The following is a 22,167-nucleotide window of genomic DNA, read 5'->3' on the forward strand; positions in this document are numbered from 1 at the left end:
GTCCAGAAGAGTGCAGTGCTAGGAACAGCTAAGATACTGCGCAGAACCCTCAAACTCCCAGGCCTCTGGTAGAGGACCCGAGGTTGAGGAAGACACATACCACCCATAGGGGTGAGAGGGGAATTTATTTTTTTTATATATATATATATATATATATATATATAGGAAATTAGATGCTTATATAAATATATATAAGCATCTAATTTCCTTGCTTTTGGATTCGGCTGCTTCCTGACTGTATCTTTATTTATCATTATCCCTATATGTTCAGTACTACTAACTCCAAGCATTCAAAAATCACGAGACAAGCCCCAAAATCCTGAAATTGACTTAAAATCATGAGATTTTAAAAAATACTATATCTGCCATTCTTTTTATTTTCTTTCTGGATTTTCAGCTCTTTGAGTTCATGTTTATCAGATTTTTCTTTGCATTCTCATGGATTAGAAACACTTTTTTAAAAAGTGAAAGTTGAGATTTTCTTGTAATCATGACTCCAGCATGTGTGGCTTTAAAAAAAATACTGAATATCATGAAACTCAAAAAAAATCGTGAGAGTTGTGAACACTGTTTGTTGCATATGTAAGAATAATACATCAGGATTTCCGTTAAGGAGGCTGGCTCAGTTAATCACTGAAATCTTGGCTCAAGAGACATTGACATGATATGAAATTCCATGTGCCTGGAACACTTGAGTCACTTTGATTCCACTTTTAAAGATTCATGTCTATGCTTCCTCTTTGAAACTCCTCCTCGGTAGTACTTTGAGTACTTTGAGAAATCAGAATAGGGCACTGCCCCAGGCCTTCTATGCAATTTGATTGGATTCAGTCATCCCTTAAGAAATTCAGGGATTTCCCCCAATTTAGCAGGTCATGAAGAAATATGGAACAATCCAGCAAACTTTGGGAGTCTCAAAATATCAGTTTGTCTAGACAGTGATGCCACTGGGAAGAAACTGATTACAAGATCTTCTGATCCTGACCTGAACAAAAATTTTGAAGAAAATTGTGTTACATCGTGTAAAACTTCTAATTTAAAAATCAATTGAAACATCTAACAAATATTAAAACTAGTATAAAAAAGTGACTGAATTCCAAGGCTTAACTAAAAACACATATGTTCAAACCCCCAGTCATTTATTGCTTCTAATCTCAGGGCAAGCATGCTGGCAAATACCGCAGTACTTAATTTTTCCTTTCTTTTCTGTAGGCCCAACAGAAACAAGAATAGCTGTTAAAAATACTTTTACAGTGAAAAGGAGATTTTTCTTTGCAGTGGCAGAGATAAGGGGGGTCAAGTCCCCTTAAAAAGGCACCATGCATACACCTAAGCATATTATGCAAGTGACAAATGGAGATGTACAACACAAATTTTTACATGGGACTGGAAAGTGAGTCTGACTCTCATTCATCTGGCAGAAGCAGTAGCTCCTGTCCAGTGGGGCTGGCTCTGACTCCCTGGTCTGGGTGATGTAACATGGTGCATGAGGTCATGTGGTGCTGTGACCCTGTGGACCATGTCTCAATGCTACTCACTCAAATTGGTCTCTGTCATGATGGAGGGGCAGTTGGGCCAAACCTGAGTGATGCTGTGACCCTATGCACCAGGTTGTAATGTTGGGAATGGGGACCAGGCCCAGCCCAGTGGGACAGGAGCTGTCACTGTAGGGTGAGTGTAGATGGACTCACTCTCCAGCCCACCACAAATGACCCATCACTCCCCTGCTTTAAAAGTTACTTCTGCCACTGTTTGTTTCCCTATCTTAATACATACTTGTGGTTTAAATCCTCACAAGACCCCACAACTTGAGTAGTGGTCAGATGTTGTTCTTCAGAATTATATTCTTAATGATCTTCTTGTATTCCCTCATACTGGTCTAATTTCTTCTTAAAACCATGGTTGTCTTTTATGCTCATGACATGTAAGTTTGACTGAAGTCCCTTGATGACTTAAGTCTTTACACTTCAGGTATTAGAGTGAAGACAAGTTGAATTCATTTTTACATGTCTTAATTTAATGTACTTTATTCTTTCTCTTATTACCCAACAAAAGTGGTTTCATACTTTTTTTTTAATGTCTTGAATGCTTTTTTTAAAAATAGTAACTGAAATATAGCATACTACTCTTCGTGCAGGAGGTTGGAAAGAGGAGGGAGCAGGGGGTTGGAGGGCAGGGCATGGGGCTGGAGGGCTGAATAGGGGAGGAGAAATGGGAGCAAGAGACGGGGGAAGCTTGTCGGCCTAGACAGTTAAGGAGGGGAGGAGAGGGACTAGCAGGAGGCTAGAGGGCCAAGGGGGGAGAAAGGAGCTAGGAAGCAGGAGGGAATGGTGTCAAAAAAGCCAAAATGCAGTTGGTGGATTGTGTTAGTAAAAAGTTTAGGAACCATTGGACTAGCTGACCTCTCAAGGTTCCTTCTGGCTCTATTTCTATGATTTTGTGAAAATGGAATTTATTATATATAGAAGAGAATTGTAATTACTCCTGGTTTGAAACTTGGAATTTCTGGTTCATGAGAAATTTTGACATTTCAAAATTTGGTTTTGGTCCAAATTGGAATGAAAACAATATTTTTGAAATTTCCTGTGAATTGAAATGTCTGAAAAAAATTGGTTTTGGCGTACTTGAGGCATTTGGAATTCCAAAATTTTGTAGTCAACCCTGCACTTTTAGATATTTATGTAAGTAATATAGATAAGATATAAGTATTGATTAAGGCTGAAACACAAGTAGAAGAACCAGAAGGCTTGAGGCCTGCAAAAGAAGTTAGCTTAGCCAAACTAATCAAGCCTTAAATTGTAGGTTCACATGAGTAAGTAATGGTAAGTATCTTTATTCACAAGATGTGGTGTTGCAGTAAGCAATTGTGTTTAAGAACTGGTGGAGTTGAAGTAAGAAACCACAAAACATGAATTGCTGATATTTTAAGAGATTCCTGAGAAATACGTATTACAGAAAATTGCAGGTGTTTGACCACAGAAAAGTTATAGCAACCCATTGATGTAAATGATTAATTAACTATAGAACCTGGGGACCCCAACATAAGCGGGATGTGGAAGTTGAGATAAGGAAAAGGGGATGGACTGGTCAAGAATATATATGAGATATAATGACATGCACTACAAAACATTATAAAACCTGTTACCTGGCCTGTGTGCCATGGGATACACTGGAACATGCCAGATTGATGTCTGCCTGTTGATCGTCTTACCTACTTTGGAATTCCCTCGAGAAAAAAGTAAGGAATGCACGTGCTGGACATTCAGTATTATCCTTCTCTCCTTTGCTATACTGCAGTGCTAATAACTGTGAATATAATGTTACTGGAATATGCTTCGTGAAAAATGTCTCTTGTAAGGTATCATTACAAAGCTTATAATGTACTGAGTATGTTCATCCGTTTTGTATGAATGTATCATTCTTGTATCTAAAACTGGAAATATGAACTATAACTCTGAGGTCCTATTGTAATTATGCAAAGTGTGGGTCATTAATGGTAGTTTGGAATCTTGATGGCTCCCATTAACCAGGACAATTGACTGTAGATGGCTCTGTTTACTTGCAAGCCTTCCTGTGAGTCAGGCCAGGAAGAATGAAGGCTTGGAGTCTCACAGGACATGTGACCATGTCACCTGGTACTGGAATCCACCTTAATATTGGTGCTTTTCCATTTAGAAGGAGGGGTGGGGACTCGGAGAGACAAAAGATTCCCACCTTATGCCAAAGCTATAAAAGGGAATAGAACAGAACAAAGGGGGCTGCAGTCATAAGAAATCCCTTAGCCACCACCTGACCTGGAACGAGGACTGTACCAGGGGAAAGGATTGGGCCCAGACTAAAATGAAGTCTAGTCTGTGAAAGAAGCTTATTGGAACATCTCTGAGGGTAAGATTTCATCTGTATTCAGTTTCCTACTGTATTAGGCTTAGACTTGCATGTTTTATTTTATTTTGCTTGGTAACTTACTTTGTTCTGCCTGTTATTACATGGAACCACTTAAATCCTACTTTTTATATTTAATAAAATCACTTTTTGCTTATTACTGAACCCAGAGTTAGTGACTAATACCTGGGGGAGCAAACAGCTGTGCATAGCTCTCTATCAGTGTGATAGAGGGCGGACAATTTATGAGTTTATCTGTATAAGCTTTATACAGACTAAAACGGATTTCGTTCGGGTTTGGACCCCATTGGGAACTGGGTATCTGGGTGCTAGAGACAGGAGCACTTTCTAAGCCGTTTTCTGTTGAGTCTGCAGCTTTTGGGGGATGTGGTTCAGACCTGGGTCTGTGTTTGCAGCAGACTAGCATGTCTGGCTCAACAAGACAGGGTGCTGAAGTCCCAAGAGGGCAGGAAGAATGGGCTCAGAGGTAGTCTGAGCCCATCAGGTGACAGTCCCAAGGGGGTTTCTTTGACCCAACCCGTCACACATACTCTTTCCTATTCTCTTCCCTTATAATATATAAATCCCAAATTGCCAGTTCTTGTCCTCTTTGCATCTGCAGATGCTGAAAGTGCCTGCCACCTGACTTCTTTTCTTACTGTCACTACCCTACACTGCTTTGGTGTTGCAGCCTCCTAGTACATATGGAAAACTCCTTGCATTCACATACAACTTGTATTGACAGTGCACTGGTGTTTACACCACTATTGTGGTTGCACTTTTTTTTGAGCAACATCTAAGTACTGTTGTATTTTGCACTGTATCCCTCTGAGTCAGTATGGACAGAAAATTTAAGCTTTGCACTCTAGGGTGCCATTGCCATTGGAACCCTCTCCTCCCTTCTCTCCTTCCTTAGTGATGATTTTGACAACTCAGACCACTGGTTCTGTGTGCCAGACTCTTTCATCAAGGGACTGAAATTGTTCACAATAAATAGTCCCAAATTAGACTGCCCTTGTAATAAATAGCTAAGGAAAAGAATGAATCACTTGTTTGCAGTCTGTGTCATATAGCACTGTACAAATCATTATATTCAGTTCTGGGTCTTATCTGTTGGGGTTCGTTTTCACTGTGCCATCTTAGACCTACAAATATTAATGTTTGCTTAAGGAGGAGGTAAAACACACTTTGCTGGGTGTCAACTCCTATTAAATAGATTATTTTTACAATATTTAAATTAACCGATGAAGAATATTTTATTTTATATCCTTATTACAGAATTAAGCATCTCCTTTAAAGAGCAGTCTCCATTATCACCCATCAGGAATATTTGTATTTTAGATACTTCCTTTTTAGTTTGGCTGGAATAAACTTTACACTGGTCAGTAAGTTGGTATGCTACAGTATATCTGTTTATAGCATGCTAGAAAGTATATTAGATATACAGTACACTATATCAATACGCAACACACTGTATATAAGTAATTCAAAGACTTGAACATTTGCTTCTACTCAGAGGTGATATGTTTAAGCAGAAGATTGGGTACACTATTTCTTATAGAGCCGTAGAATTTAAGGGCAGAAGGGGCCACTAGATCATCTGCTATTGCTCCAAGCTTCAAGATTTTTTGGAAGAAGGTAACTTCAACATATAAAAAAATCTTATAACTAAGAGTTGTAGCATTTCAAGCCACTGAAATTATTCTGGAGTTTGCCAATTCAAAGAGTTGATGTAAAAGTCAAGAAATTAACAAGACTGCTACTCCCAAATGGTAAATAATACTCTGCTTCTTAAATAAAATACATGGTTTAAAAACCAAACCATTTTTTAAGACTGGTCTTTTTTTCTTGACTACTTTGGCATGTTCAAGATTCTTGAGATACTGGAACTTTAAAATATTAATCTACACGCTGCCCCTACAGAAATGTTAATTTACTTTTGAGTCAGAAAGTGTTTGGAGAATTCCTCTTTGGTAGCTGTAGAGGAGTTAGCCAATCTGGAAACAGTCAGCAACTAAGGAGCTGAGGAATTGTGTCTTATGTACAAACTGGTTAAGATTCCTATTTGGTTTTGTATTCCTTATTTTTGGTGTGGTTTACATTGTTTACTCTATGAGTTATGTACTTAGACTTTAAATCTGATGAGTTTCATGTTTATTGATGGGTTTAAGGGAAAAGAGATATTGAAGAGATGACATTATAGGTTGTTTTTGCCTGTCCTTGTTATTTTGTCCCATATTTTTCTCTTTTTACCAACCAAATAAATGTAAAACTATGAGTAATTTCTCCCTTTGATCTTTTATATCAGTCCAGATGCTATGATGTAGCTCCTTCTAGCTGGCAAAAATAGTTAAAACAATTTAAACAAGATCTATGCATAAGATGCTTCCTGGGTCACAGGCTTCAACTGTTTCTGTCTCCAACTCGTAGAAAACCAAGTATCCTTCCCTCCTCCCTAAAGAAACAATTAAAAGAAAGGCACACACAGTCAGACTCCTCTGCCTCAAAGAAAGAGAGAATGTTTTTGTTTTGTTTTGTTGCTCTAGTTCTCTGTACTAGGCGCCATGTAAAACCCTAAGATAGTGAAACTTTTCAGTTAAATTTTGGCCAAAGTTTTTTTGGTGGCCAACAAAAAATGTTGAATTTTGTTGAACGACTTGTGTAGTTTGATCACAACTATTCCCAAGAGACAGATACAGTACATATTCTATAGCCATCTGCTAGTTTAAGTCTCCAGGGCAAATGAACTACCTCAAAGGGAAATGCTTCTCTTAAACATGTTCAGTCTGGTCTTTGCTCATCACTCATTACAGTTAGAGTCTCTGAGTCTGCCCTACTGAGTCAATAGGAATTGTACTAGGGAGCAGGAGCAGAGCCATGTTCCATTGGCTGAATATGTTTAACTGGAGACAGAGAGGAGGAGAGTAGCTTTAGTTGCCAAATGTGTGGCTGCTTCCTTAGAGCCATATGATGGACTGACTACCTTTGGACCCTTGGTCTCACTTGCAACAAGCTTTCTTTAAAGAATGTGAGCAAGCGCCAACTGTGATTTATGAATACAAGCACTGACAGTTACTCCACTTACTAAACACAACAAATAGTCAGCTTTTGTAGTCTGGTTTGCTTATTGAAAGAAAGCGCTCTACCAAGCATGTGATTAGTGTAGCTAATATTATCCTAGAATGCTTTCAAGTCAGTAGAGAGAAGACTGTTTTAGGTCTTTAATTATGTTTTCAAAGCTAAAATGCAAGTATATTTTCATGACTAAGCAGTTATGTCTGGACAACCCCATCTTCCCCTGAAATTCAAGCATAATTTTATGCAGACCCATATGGTTTTCTTTCCATTTCATTACTCTGAACTGTGAATTGTATTAGAGTCCTGTTCATTGGACTCATGATGAGTTTAAGGATATACTCATTTATTTTTACCTATTGTACCATACTCAAAATAGCAATCAAATACATATTATTGTATGAAGTCTTTTATCGTGTGGTCTCTGATTTGCAGTTACAATTTTGTAAAATATATAATAAAATCTTAGTCTTACAAAATATTAAAAATAGTGCTAGAGTTTCAGATCACAACCAAAGCCAGGAACAGTCTTTATTTCTTTGAAAGAAAACAATTATCTGTAAAATAGATCTGTGAATTGTATGTTCTGTTCATTCATATTTGATTCATATTTTTTCATAGATTCATATATTTAACGTTATAAGGGTGCGTTAGATTATCTAGTCTGACTTCCTGTATAAAACAGGCAATAGAATTTTACCAAAGTACCCCTGCATTGAGCCCAGTAACATGGTTGACTGAAGCATATCTTCTACACAGGCATTCTGGCTTCTAAAAAGGCATTAAAGACATTAAGAGATGGAAAATCTCTCTCTTCCCTGGGTAGGCTGTTCCAATGTTAATTACTCTCACTGTTAAAAATTTTTTGCCTGATTTTTAATTTGAAATTGTCTGGCTTTAACTTCCAGCCATTTGTTCTTGTTTTGCTGCTTTTCTCTGATGTATGAAAAAGCACTTTGGTGCCTAGTATTTCTTCTCCATCAAGGTACTTATACATTGTAAGCAAGTCACCTCTCAATCTTCTTTTTGATAAGCTTGAAGGTTTCTAAGTCTCTTGCTGTAAGGCATTTTTCCAGCCCTCAAATCACTTGGCTTTTTTCTGCACCCTGTCCAATTATTCTATGTGTAGATGTTATCAGCTTGAAAATTGAATACAATTCAGTGAAAGATTTGAATACTAAATGTAGATATTCCTTCAAAACTTTTTATGTGTGATAGAAGCATGCTATCAACTCCACTTTGTACCTCAAAAACCAAATCCCAAGTTTCTTCAGTTACCTCAGCTTACCTCAATTTGAAATACATTCCCACTCCACCCATACACTTTTTACTCTTCTCCCCATGTGAGAGCTATTTGTATTATCCTCTGTCACTATTAACACCATTGTCAATATGGCCACATATATCATATGATCCTGGAATATGCACGCTAATCAATGTGACTTACATTTTCTTTGTCACCTTTGTAGCAGGCCTACTCTTCAGAAGCTTCAACCTATGTTTTTTTGGCGTGGAAGCACAGTATGAAATGGCACTGTGTCTACAGTGTCATGTTGTTTGCATAAACAGAGGCTTTTTTGACTTTTATGTCATTAACCTGAATCACTTCTTTATTTTTTACAGAGTACCATGCTGCAATTTTGCAATTAAAGAGAGAAAACAAGGAAGAAGTTGAAAACTTAAAGGTACATCTTTTTAATGATGCTGATTTGTTATAGAAGTGATTTTTCATTCTTCAAATCTTGTGCAAGTTGTGGATTTAAGTAATCCAGTATATGATTTATGTTCTGATATTAAACATATTTTTTTCTCTCTCTAAAAGTTAGTTTTCAGCTGATGGGCAGCTCAATTAAAGATAGTTTACTTAAAATCCATATGTGCAGTCACAAATAATTTTTAAAGGGATTTAGCATTTTTTCAAATGTCCTTTTTGTAAGCTTGCTGATTGTATCACTCATGCAGGGCACAAGGCAAATTAGTCTCTTTGCTTCATCAGCACTATAATTTGTAAACTCATTTAGCATATTAAAGCTCCATGACTTAACTCATTGCTTTTTCATTTAAGTAGCAGCATAGATTTCTTATAAAGTGCAGTTATTCTCCAAAAACTGCCCATAGGAATTGCATTTGTGGGGCTGTGTGTCTGTGATTTCATATTTTACTACCTTTATGAGTAAAATAATGTTTGTTTTCCTAAATGCCACCTTTGAAAACCCAGTCTGGTTTCTGACTGTAGAGCTAGAAAGATCACAGTTCAACATAAATAGAAAAAGTTCTGCTATCTGAATTTAATTAACTATCCTGTGGATGGTATATGAACTCATCAGAATCGAGCCCACTCTTCCAAAACAATGTTGGCTCTGCAGCACTAACTGAAGTAAAAAGTAGCAAAAGCATATTTTTGTCACAAAAGCAAGCCAGTGTGATTGAATATGTAGCACAGGAGCCGATCTGTTGAACAAGAAGATGGTGCCAATTTTAAACACTTTGAATTATCTTCTGGTCAAACTATATAGTGCTTTTCTAGCACTGCACAGTGAATTAGCTGTAATACTTGCACCATGGTACCACAGTGTGTTTGGGCTGTGTTTTCAGTGTGTAAGTCACTGAGTTACAAACACATGCAGCATTTCCATTGTCAACATTAAGGCAAATGGAATTGAAAATAGCAGGTGGAAAAAGTCTGAGCCTGGTGACATGAAAGGCAACATGTTCTCAGAAGCTTTACTAATAGATTCCACTTGTTGGGTCTCCTCAAGTCCTGAATGTTGTATTTTTTCCCTCCCTTACCCCACACACATTGACTTTCCTTGAGCTGGCATAATTTTTTCAGTTTTCATCATTTTTCTTGAGTGTGAAATCTTGCCCCACTGAAAAGTCAATGAGAGATTTGCCATTGACTCCAACGGGACCAGGATTTCTTTCATATTGTTTGTTTTTTAAATTTTCTTCAAAATTCCTTGAAATGTATGAGTCACAGTTTTTGATGCTGAAGACTTAGCATTTATTGATTTCTGTTTTTTAAAAGCATATTCTCAATGGCTGTAGATTCATCAATCAGATTATCATGTCATATAAAAACGTATAACATAGCAATATAAAAACAAGTCCAATTAGCCCAATTTCATAACAAAATCTGGCCATCCAGGTGAAGTCCTGTTCTTCTACTGTAGTTCCCACTACGCTAAAATTTTGCTGAGAAAAACAGATGGGTTTTAAAGCATGCTGAGAAGATCAATAAATTTGGGCTTTTGGGGGAACAAAATGGAATCAGTGTTTGACAAATCAAATGGCTTGATGACATACTCACATTTAACAAAGTCTACATGGAATCATCTGATTGCCTAAAGAACGTCAAAAAGGCTTTTAAAAAGTGTTTCTTGGTGTTTTAGTGCCCAGATACCTCTGGCAAGATGCCTCATGCTTGATTATACAGAAAAGGAGGGTAAACAGAATGAGATGAATGAAGAGAGGGACAAATAGTTTCTCTAGTCTCTCACTTCCTGGGCTGTTAAAGAGATGGGTATGTTGCCCTTCTACTGCTTATTTTACCTCACCAGTAAGTGGTATCTGTTGCTGTGGTGAGATGTGAAGATTTCTGCACATCACTCAACACTAGTTCTTCCAGATGATTGAGGAGTAGCATTGACAGGCTCTGAGGACAAATCTATGCAGACCTACTTGACTTAGATATGGAGATGCGGTGTAGAAAGTGGTGTTTAAAGTGTTGAGCTCCAAGGAATTTTATCCCCCAAATTATTAAAACTTTGTAGTCTAGAGAAACAAAAAATGGTAGGCCAAATCTTAATTTTGTGTGTTAATGTCAACTCATAGAATTGTGGGGCTGGAAGGGACCTCAAGAGGTCATCTAGTCCTGTCTCTTGCATTCATGGCAGGGCTCTAGACCACCCCTGACAAGTGTTTGTCTAACTTGCTCGTAAAAGTTTCCAGTGATGGTGATTCCCCAACCTCCCTAGGCAATCACAACACAGGGATGTAATTCCCAATATTGTAGTCACATTGTGTTATTGGCATCCTTTAGGTGACACTATGCTTAAAGATAAGGAAAAGCCTCACAATCATTAATCATGACTATTGGAAACGAGAGACTGTCACAGTTAGCAGGCTAATGGCACCGCTCACAGGGCTGGCCTTAGGGGTGGGCCGCCCAGGGTGCCATGGTCAGAGGGGAACCGTGTGGCAGTACAGAGGTGCGTGTTGCCAGTGTAGTGTCAGAAACTGCTCCTGATTGAGTGGCGAGTACTGCAAACTTGCAGAGGTGATGCGTTGGGGGGGAAGGGGTGGCACCCAGATTTCTCCCTGCTTCCTCCTGGCAGAGGAATTGGGGCGGGGGAAGCAGTGATGCACAGATACTGCTCCCTCCCCCTTTACTCTGCATCTCCCTGGGGGACTATAAGGGGAGGTGAGGAGCAACGCTAGGCTGCCTGCATCCAGGTCACTTTCTACACCTGGGCTGTGCTGTGAGTCAAGCATCAGGAGCTGCTGCTCTCCTGCCCTCCCCTTATGCAGCCCAAGTGGGGAAAGTAACTTGGAAGCAGGGATCCCTAACGTTGCACCTCGCTCCCACCCCCTCACTCCCCAAGGGGGCCGGAGGAGCAGTATTCAGGGGAGGGAGGGACTAGCAATGCCAGCCCCTCCATGTATCCAGATCGTTTTCCCCACATGGATGCACGACGGAGTGCAGGGATTAGGAACGAAGGGGGCAAACTGCAGGCGTTGGGGACACAGGAGGGAGCAGGCATTAGGAGTGCAGGAGGTGGAGAGCGCAGGGATTAGGGGTGCAGAAGGGGGGCAGGGGTTGGGGCAAAAGGGGCATCGTGCAGGGATTGGGGAAAAGGGGGTGAGGAGCTTTGGGAGCCCACTGGGATCAGGGACAATGGGGGGCACCTATGGGGACCAGGGGCAATGTGGGGAGTGCCGTGCCAACGGAGGTCAGGAGTGCCAAAATACAAGTTTGCCCAAAGTGTGATTTTCCTGAGGCCTGGCCCTGCTGACCTCTCCTGGTCTCTTTGAATGCATCCCTTCCAGTTCTTGGGCGTCAAGCCATCACCTTTGTTGGGGTGGAACTCCACATGATTCTCCCATTCTCAGACTAGGCCTTGGGCTTCAGTCCCCCAGTACTAACTGTCATTACTAGGGTTGCCAACTTTGTAATTTAAAAACTGGACACTCCAACAGGAGGGCCAGAACCTCTCCTTACCCGCCCCTTCCTGCAGACCTCACCTCACCCTGCCTCTTCCTCCAAGGCCCCACTCCTGCCCCAGCCCCTTCCCCCGAGGCCCTGCTCCGTTCACTTTTTTCCTCCTGCCCCTGTTTCTCACTGCTCTTCCGCTCTCTGTCCCCCATCTCTGCCCAGGTCGGGAGGTACTTGCCTGGGAAGCCAGGGCTGGGAGCTGCAGATGCCCAGCGCAGTTAAGAGGGGCTGGCACAAGTGATGACTTGGCACCTCCCCCACCCATAGTAACCGGACTTTGGGTGTCCAGTCAGTAGATCTTACTGGACATTGTCAGGTCCACTTTTCGACTGGACTTTCCAGTCGAAAACCGGGCACCTGGCCACCCTAGTTGTTACCTCAGCAGTACCTGAGTATCCACTGACCAGACAGCCTTCTTAAAACCACTACTGTTGATTGAGAACCAAATAATTTCGGAGAAAATTTACTTTAAAACGATCTATACATGTGGCTTTCTTTCCTAAGACTTATCTTCCCCATGAATCTGGAAAGATCCTTATTATTTCAGATGCTTTTAAGGGATGTGTATCTGTGTTCCATGTCAGTCTGTTTCCCCAGTACTAGCTCTCTCATGACTCACTGCTTCCTCTCTCTTCAAAGAGTCTCTTTAGTTGTTTAGGGTCCCTTTGATTCCTAGGCTGCCAGCCTTGGCAAAACAGCTGGGTAAGTCTGAGCTGGAGGCTGGAAGTAGCATTTTCATTTCAAAAGGATCAGCCATTTTCGTATTATTGTCCCCAAGTGTGTGCTGGGAGGCTGCTTAGCTAGAGGTGAATGAGGAGCACACCGACCATGTGGCCTGGTGGGGCAAGAATGGGAGGCTTTGGTATGGGAAAGAGGAAGTGGCATGAGCTCTGGCATGAAAGAAGGGATAGGGGGGAGTTGCAGCAACTCCCTGAAATAAAAGGGTGGTGGGGGAATGGATCGATGCAAAAAGTTCCTGGTGTGCGCAATAAGATCAGCCTACAGAAGGTGTGCAACACTCTAATAAGTATATCTTAAAATTCAGTGAACATAAAGGCAAATGTGTAATGACCTAAAATTAGAATAATATTTTTAATAACCGTTTTTGTATCAACAGTGAAATCTACCTTCTAGAGAGCTATTAGGAGTATGGGGAAATTACTCCAGTGAGGAAGCATGGCTTGCTTTGTTAGCGATTAAGAGGGAGAAAAGGACAAAGATATTCCAGAGACCAAAAAGGGTAGTGTTAAATGCTCACCTCTGCAACTATGAAGGCAGTAGTAATGGAGAAACCAGGGATAAAGACTAAAACTATACTGTGAATCAAGTGACTCTTGAGGTAATCATCAGTAGCAATGATTGCGAAGGCAAACTGCCACTAGAAATGCATGGAAGGACCCTTAGTTATTTTGTACTTCTCAAAATAAAAATAGTCAAAAGGTGGTGGGGAGGAAGATGAGGGTCCATATCTCTATTTTCTCCTTGAGACATAACCAGTTTATTTCTAGGAAGTGAACTACATAGACATGTTTACAGGAATCTAGAGAGCTACAGCAGCACCAATAGCATACTTAGTAGTAGCAATGGTCACTCTTATGCTTGGGGAATCCAAGCACACTTTATGAATTCTGTTTGATATTGGGACTCTGTGTATGTCTGTCTCAGACTCTATTTGAATGTGGGGCTTTTTACCTTCTCTATTGTCTTTTAGCCTTCATATTGGATTGAAATTCCAAGAAGTGGTAACACAGGGCTGACAACGTGAGCAATTAATCTAAATAGTTCCCCTTCAAATGGGAGCACCATAGGATGTGGAATAGTTGAAGCCTAGGGAAAACCAGTTTTGTCCAACTGTTCTGCGGGAGGCTCTAGAGCAGTGGAATTTCTCCAGAGACAGAACAAAGAAAGACTGAGGCATTGGGGTAGGGACTCACAAACTGGAAGCTGGGGCATAACAGGGGAAGAGAGGGGCATGCTTTCATAATAGGGGGATCCTTCTTAACTGCAGTTTGAGCTGAGAAAGAAGGAAACTGGCTGCAATGCATAGGAGAGAGAAAGATTCCATGATTTGAAGTAGAAGCTATGTGCAGGAGGGAAGATCCTGGGCTCCTTATAGGACTCTGGCCAATGCTCAAAGAAAGCTCAAAATAGTGAGGCAGGGAAAGGCATGTAAATGTGTTAATTGTCTTGTTTAGAACTCCTTAATCCTTATGCTAACTAAAGAGTGTTTGGTTTTTGGGAACCCTCACCAAATCTGTATGTGTGTCTACCTCATGGTCAGAAATCCCTGAAGACAACATTGAAGCTGTGGGAAAGGGTCTGCTTAACCCACTGGGGAGACTTGGGGATCATCACTGGTCTTGGGGGCCAAGGGCAACACTAACACAGTAATAGTACATTACAATGGCTAGATAATACTACTTTATTGATAGGAAGTGTCTGGTAACCCTACATGTTCCATATTAAAAGACTCCATATTATTTGATAATGAATTTTAGAGTATGAAAACATAAATGGAAAGAAATGCCGATATGTTAATTAAAGAGACGAAATGGGTGAGGTAATATCTTTTATTGGACCAACTTCTGCTGGTGAGAGAGACAAGTTTGAAGCCACATAAAGCTCTTCGTCAGGTCTCAGAAAGGTACTCTGAACATCACATGATGCTAAATGCAAGGTCGAACAAATTGTTGAACACACATAAGAATCTCAGGAAAATGATAAAAGACAAAAACACCTTATCACCCATGTCTGAACACTTTTCACGAAGTGATCACTCTATATCTGACCTATCAGTCCTCATCCTCAAAGGAAATCTGCACAACACTTTAAAAAGAGAACTCTGAGAGATTAAATTCATAACTCTGCTAGACACTAAAAATCCTGGATTGAACAGACACTGGATTTATGGTTTATTACAACAATCTGTGACCCGCGAACCCCCTCTTTTTGTTCTATGACTGCAGAGATATTAATGGGTCAGTCTATCTTGAATAGTTCCTTGCAATATGTGCTAACTTACTTATGCTAAACAATCTGTTCCACTTTGCCTTTGCTGTGATGCTCAGAGTACTAGACTGCAAGAGGAGCTGTTAATTGGTTTCCATTAAAAACATTAATTTTGGACATTTTATGTTTTCTATGAAAATAAATTTGAAAGAAATTGAGGGGCTAGTAGATTCCTGAACTGTAAAGTTCACAAACATTTTTTTCATTAATTTGCTATTCTCTAACTTTGTGTGATAAAAACATAATCTCTTGTTAAATGAAGCAATTAAGGTAGTTTGTATTTTTTCCCATGTCTGATCAACTAATGTTAATTCATTAGCTGCTGAGATTGGAATATGAATGTTTGTCAAAGTATAATAAATAACACAAAGGATCACATAGGATCTGCAGTTTAGAGGAAGGAAAATGTGCATATGTTATTTGCTGGCTAGTGCCTAGTTGTGACTCAACTATCAGTTATGATGGTGCCATAAAAACTCATTATTATCCATTTTAAATGCTTAAATACAACTTTAACTAGTTTAAATGCAAAAGTCTTCTGCACATGATCTGTGGATATTTGTGGGAACTGATACTGTCATTGTGGTGGTTTCCCACAAGATGTATTATATTCATAAAGTATTACATTTTTTCATATGGTATCCATTTGTTTGGAGATGACTTTATTTTGATGCTAGACAGCTTTAGTTCATAATATTTTCGTTATAAAAAAGTCTGTAGGAATGTTTCACTGGGCTGTGAGGTAATGAAAATGAAGTGCAGTGTCTTTAGCATGATACTTCAAACTCACAAAAATAATATGCTTGTTTAAAATGTGCAAAAAATAATTTAAAGCAGACTTTTAGAAGTTGGCTTTACAATATGTTTGTGAGGATGTTGTGCAAAATGCTAGTCTATCTAGTTATAAGATTGGTAATGACTGAAAAACACTATAATTCTTCATTTAATTTTACTGCCTTGATTGATAATTAAGAGTATTAGATATATTTACTACACTTGAAGGTTGAAAGCTGAATAGCCTTGCATTTATGCTTTCAGTATTGAGTTCCTTGTTGCATTAAAATGTCACACCTTACAAATGCCATCCATGCTTTATCTACATTTTATCAGAACTCTTTACATTTCTGGGACACGATATAGCATATAATTCATGTGGAATGCCATATGAAGAATTCTTAAATGACACAGGAACATTTAGGCTAAAAACATTTGTCACCTGCTGGTTGTAAAGTTTGCAGCTACTACAATCTCATTTGACAATGTACAATCTTCACAGGCCAATTTTAGGGAATATATGCTGTGAACAGAGGTAGCGTATATTAAATATGATTGCTGCGTATCTTATTTTACAGTGGGCTAAAATTTTTTAGATATTCAGAACTATGTTAACATCTTTGAAAAATCACAGTTATCACTCCTGATTTCCATTTCTTACCGTTTCTTATTTGAAAAGTTGACAATCTTATTTCCTTTGCCATTTGGCCACTGGGAGATGGCTTCCATACTTCCTAATGTTCAGAACCTTTTAAAATACATATTTTGTTACTTGGCTTCACCATTTTTATCTTTCATATTAAAGGAACTTATTCTGTTGTCTAAGGGCTTGTCAGCACTTAAAATGCTACAGCATCAGCGCTGCAGCTGCACCACTGGAGTGCTTCAGTGTAGACACTCACTCCAGCAACGGGAGGAGTTCTCCCATTGCTGTGTTTAATCCATCTCCCCAGGATGTGATAGGTAGGTCTACAGAAGAATCCTTGCATTGACCTAGCAGCGTCTGCACCAGATGTTAGGACGGCATAGCTATGCTGCTTAGAGATGTGAATGTTTCACACCCTTGAGAGACTTAGAGTACGTCCAGACTACCCGCCGTATCGGCAGGTAGTGATCGATTTTTTGGGGGGGGATCGATATATCACGTCTCATCTAGAAACATGTTGTGCCCTGGGTACTGTGTGTGACCAGCACTGTGCATGGACTAATTCAGGCCAGATCCTGGCCAGCGCCCTTTCCTGGCCCCCCACTAGGATGACTGTGAGGGGAATCCAGGCTGCTATGCTCTGGATCCCCAGGATGTTTCAGGCTCCTCCTGGAGTCTGAACAGAGTCTAGCCATTGCCCTCGCCTTGGGGTCTCTAGGCACACACTCAGGGCACAGATCTTCTATCTGGCTTCCCTCCAATTGTCAAAACTCACTGTCCAGCTGCCTAGGCCCTCTGGATGCAACACTGGCTCGTCAGACTCCCTGATATTTAAACAGATCCCTTTACCAGAACTCCACCCTGACCCAAAAGGTGTGAGTTTAACTGTCTCAGGACATGCAGCAGTTGTGAAGCAGTCAACATTCATTCACACTTTGTACAGTTTAACATCTTTATGCTCTTTATAGTAATCATGTAAAGCACAGGAGAGTACAGATCATACACAACAATAAAATGTCCTAAACACTGTCCCTCACTAGCTCATCCTTCCCTTGGGAGTCCTCCCCCCTTTGCCCCCGCCCCTTGCCTACCCTGCCCCTGCAGCAGCCTCCCTCATCTTAGTTTGGTGCAAAATGGTGCTCTCTCACCAGGTCCCCCACCCTCCACCCCTGAGTCCCTTTACAGACTCCTGCTGAGGTCACTTGCTTCTCCCAGTTAGAGTGTAAACCCATTGTCCCAAAGTGTTTTACTTTGAATGGATAGTTGAGTGCTGATCACTCACCATTGTCTCTGGCCTGGCAGAGACATGACACAACCCTGCCAACTCATGGGGGGATTCCCATACATATGAGCTTTTCATGACACAGAAGTTGCACGATACAATTTAATCAAATTATCTACAATTTGGAAGTGGTACAGACAATGTCTGCAATTTGTCACAATGCCTGTGTACTCTTAGACTACATCTACACTCTGAGGTAGGGGGGTGAATTCCCCTGCTCATGTACACATACAGGTGCTAGTGCTCATTGAGCTAGCACGTGTATAAAGGGTTGTGTAGCCATGGTAGCATGGGCAGTGCAGGCACAGCTTAGCTATGTCAGGTACAAACCCACCTGAAACTGGTGGGTATGTACTCGGCACATGCTTCCACTGTATTATAAGCATCTTTCCCAAATCTGGACCTTAGCGTCCAGAAATCTGGGTGCCTGCATGAACCCCTCTAAGCTTAATTACCAGCTCAGATTTGATCTCGCTGCCACCAGCCAAAAATTCCAGGGTTTTGGCTCCCTCTGGTCTCCCCAAACCCTTCCCTGGGGAACCCCAAGACTCAGAAGCCCGTGATACTTCACGCACAAAGGAAATAACCCACTCCCTCCCCTTCTCTCTCCCACCCAGACTTTCCTCTCTGGGTACACGGAAGTTACTGATGCAATCTTTTACATCACAATACCAAAGAACATGTCTCACCGATTCTCACAAAGAGAACAAACCCTAAATACAGAAGGAAACAGAAATGATTCTACTCTCTTCCCTCCTCCCAGCCAATTCCTGGTGCTGCAAGAGCTTTACCTCCGTAGATCTACACAAGAGAATTCCCTTCCCTCGGTCCTTACCTACCCAGAGAGAGAAACCGTAACAAACAGTCTTCAAAGAAAGCTTTATCTAAAAAAGAAAGAAAAACCATAACAATGATCGCATGCATTAAGTTGACAATACACAGGGCTATTACTTAAAAGAAAAATATGAATAAACAGACTTATTCAAAAAGAGATACAATTTAACCATTCCAGCAACCACACACATGTAAATACAAAAAAACAATAAAAGCTTACTGTCTTTTCTACCTTTGTACTCACAACTTGGAAACTGAAGATTAGAAGCTTGAAGATAGGAAGAACCCTCTCATAGCTGAGAGACAGACTGGAGAACAGAGAGAGCAGACAAAGGGGACACACACCCAAACATTCCCATCCTGAACTTTGAAAAATCCGGTTTTCTGATTGGTCCTCTGGTCAAGTGTTTGGTTCTCTTTGTTAACCCTTTACAGGTGAAAGAAACATTAACCCTTAGCTATCTATTTATGACAGTAGCCATGGTAGCATGGGCAGTGCAGGCACAGCTTAGCTGTGTCAGGTACAAACCCACCTGAAACTGGTGGGTATGTAGTCGGCACATGCTTCCACTGCTGTTACCTGTGCAACAGCAACTCGCAGTAGCTGATGAGAGCTGGCTGGCACACGTATGTGTATGCAAGCAAAAGGATCACATCCCTAGCTCATAGTGTAGAATTAGCTTTAGTTTCTCTTAGCTTTTTATAATTTGTAGGATGGAATTTTTTATACTATTAAAGAAGGATGTGAATTACTACATACTTCTACAGGTTTATTTAAAAAACCTATCAAGTATTATACTGAAGAAATTTAGGCTATGGCTAAGTTTTAATATAACATTTTGTTGCATTTTATTTTGGCATGGGCCAGTGTGTTGGTAGCATCTCTGTCTACTAAGGTAAACACAAGATTAGATGTGTTTTTTGACAACCAGAGCGTTGAGACACCCCACAGACAGAGATGTCGTATTTCTCTCTCTGCAGTTACTCTTTGCAAGCTGATCCAGAGACCAGAACTTTCTAGGGGCTCTAAAGAAAGTTGCTCATCATGCCACCCCTACCATAGATTAGGGGTGAGATCCCTGCTCCCATTCCTGCCCCTTTACTTTAGGTAAAAAGACTTGGAGCATTGTAAAGGGGCCAACAAAAAAAAACAGCTGTGGGCAAGGGTGGATCCCAACAATGCAGGAACCAAGGAAGACAGCTCTAAGCCAAACAAAGCCGTTGCAGAGAGGGCATGCTGAGAGAAGGCAAGAGGAACAGTCACATACTGCTGTAGAGAATCTGGGCAGTGCTGCAGCCTGTGGAATGTCCCTGGGAGGCTGCCATAGTTTAGAGAGACCGCAAGGGTTGTCTGAATTATGCCAGGGGCCTCTCCAGCCCATGGAGTGGCCAAGGATCAGGAAAGGTGAAAAGGGGGCTTAAATCACCTCTTTCCCCTTGGGCTATGAGTTCTGTGCTACATCTGTAATAGTGTATGTCTTCACTGAAAAGCTAGCCAGGGTCTTACCCAGGTTCTAGCCCAAACCTCTCTACTGTCCATGCAAAAATCTTTTACCTGGGTTTGGAGATGCATTAAGGCTGGGGCTAGCTGACACCACTGGGCTAGAGATTAAAGATCAGCCCCAGCTTTTACGTGGCTGGAACCTGCCCGATTTGGATTAAGGCTATATCATTCAAGTACTTACAGTCCTCCAGTGCTGTTCCCACAATCCACTGAAAGACAGACAAGTTCTCTGGCAATTGACTCTGTTGATTGGGAAAGAATCCTAGGACATCTCAACGCAAGAAAGTGTGGAATATGTCCCCAGTCCAGACACACATGGGCGAGTGCAGAAACAGTGAGAGCACAGTAATGGGAGTATGGATTTGCAGTGGGGAAGCTCGCACACAAGTTAGGCTGACCTGAGTGCTGATCCCCTGGGCTAACTCTGCTGTGAAGACATACCCATAGAGCCCACAGCACATTATCTCACTGTAGGAATTCACAGATAGTGATTATATGAGAGTTTAATTTATACTTGGAGAGAACAGTGCATTCACAGGAGAGGAGGGGAAGAGAAAAGAAGAAAACTTTTCTGATCAGACATGTATAACAATTTAATTATTTTATCTTTTATATTCTTTGGAATTTCCTGGCCTGTGTAAAGGAAAATCCTACTGTATTCTCATTGTTTAAGAATTATTATGGTCTGCTTCATTTTCTGTAGTTTCTATATGGGAAGGAAGAACCAGGTTTTAATGAGACCATTCTTCACACCATCCATTCAACAGGATGGGTGGTGTTTCAAACATGATCATCACTATAGTGAATGTTTCAGACTTTAGAAGTTTGAGTCATAGAAAATAGTAGAATCCTCATGATGCATTGATGGGTGGTTTCCTATACCTAATTTACTTTGGTAAGTTCAAACTTGGAAGCGCAGTACTTTTAGTGATAACTTCTTAAAATTAATTCTCAGAGTAACTGAACATAGGCACTCATCAGAGTTTAATGAATTATTGAATCTGTACCTCTAAATTAGTTTTCTAAGGTTATTAAGTTAAACTGAAATGTCCACATGAAATTTTACTGTTCATTTAGTGACTTCACAGTCCTTACTCATGTAAATTTCAAAAAACCTCCTAGTTGTAATGATTAGCACATTTTCAAATTTCATCTTTTATTTAAAAATTCTATAGATTTTCTTCATTACAGCAGCTACATTATTAAAATGTATTTCCTATAGCCACCACTAGAGGTCAGCTAAACCTTCTTCCAGAAAAAGTTATAGCATAGCATAGAACGAGGGTCGGCAACCTTTCAGAAGTGCTGTGCCGAGTCTTCATTTATTCACTCTAATTTAAGGTTTTGCGTGCCGGTCATACATTTTAACGTTTTTAGAAGGTATCTTTCTATAAGTTTGTAATATATAACTAAACTATTGTTGTATTTAAAGTAAATAAGATTTTTTAAATGTTCAAGAAGCTTCATTTAAAATTAAATTAAAATGCAGATCTCCCTGGACCAGTGGCCAGGACCCACAGTGTGAGTGCCACTGAAAATCAGCTCGCGTTCCGTCTTCAGCACACGTGCCATAGGTTGCCTACCCCTGGCATAGAATAACATCCTTTTTAATATATAGTACTGACAGTTCTATAATGTGTAGGTTTATTACAGTCTGTGCAAAGTGTTTTGGGGGCAGGGACTTTTTGGAAAGCATCTACGGATATTCAGTTCTACCACAATTTAAATTAAAAATAACACAGTTATTGAGAATTGGTGCTAATGTTTTAGTAATAGTACTGATTTTTATTTTTAAGGTGACTAAACCTAGTGATTTTGCCATAAAAACAAAACAAACACACACAAAACACCACTCCTGCCCCTCCAAATCAACCATAAAATAAAAATTATATTATAAAAGGCTAAATTATGAGGCAGGAAAATAACTCCTTCCATCCAACATATGA

The 22,167-nt window shown here is 40.3% G+C and overlaps 1 protein-coding gene across 3 annotated transcripts in view; it reads left to right on the forward strand.

Moving 5' to 3' along the window:
* LOC116829382 (formin-like) overlaps positions 1-22,167 on the forward strand; it is a 254,480-nt gene that overhangs the window by 34,958 nt on the left and 197,355 nt on the right. For all 3 annotated transcript variants that reach the window (XM_075065486.1, XM_075065487.1, XM_075065488.1), the window contains one exon: positions 8,581-8,642. In XM_075065486.1, coding sequence (XP_074921587.1) covers positions 8,581-8,642 — 62 coding nt within the window. The remainder of the gene's footprint in view (positions 1-8,580; positions 8,643-22,167) is intronic.

This window comes from Chelonoidis abingdonii, chromosome 4 (genome assembly GCF_003597395.2).
Source record: "Chelonoidis abingdonii isolate Lonesome George chromosome 4, CheloAbing_2.0, whole genome shotgun sequence".
Lineage (NCBI taxonomy): Eukaryota > Metazoa > Chordata > Testudines > Testudinidae > Chelonoidis > Chelonoidis abingdonii.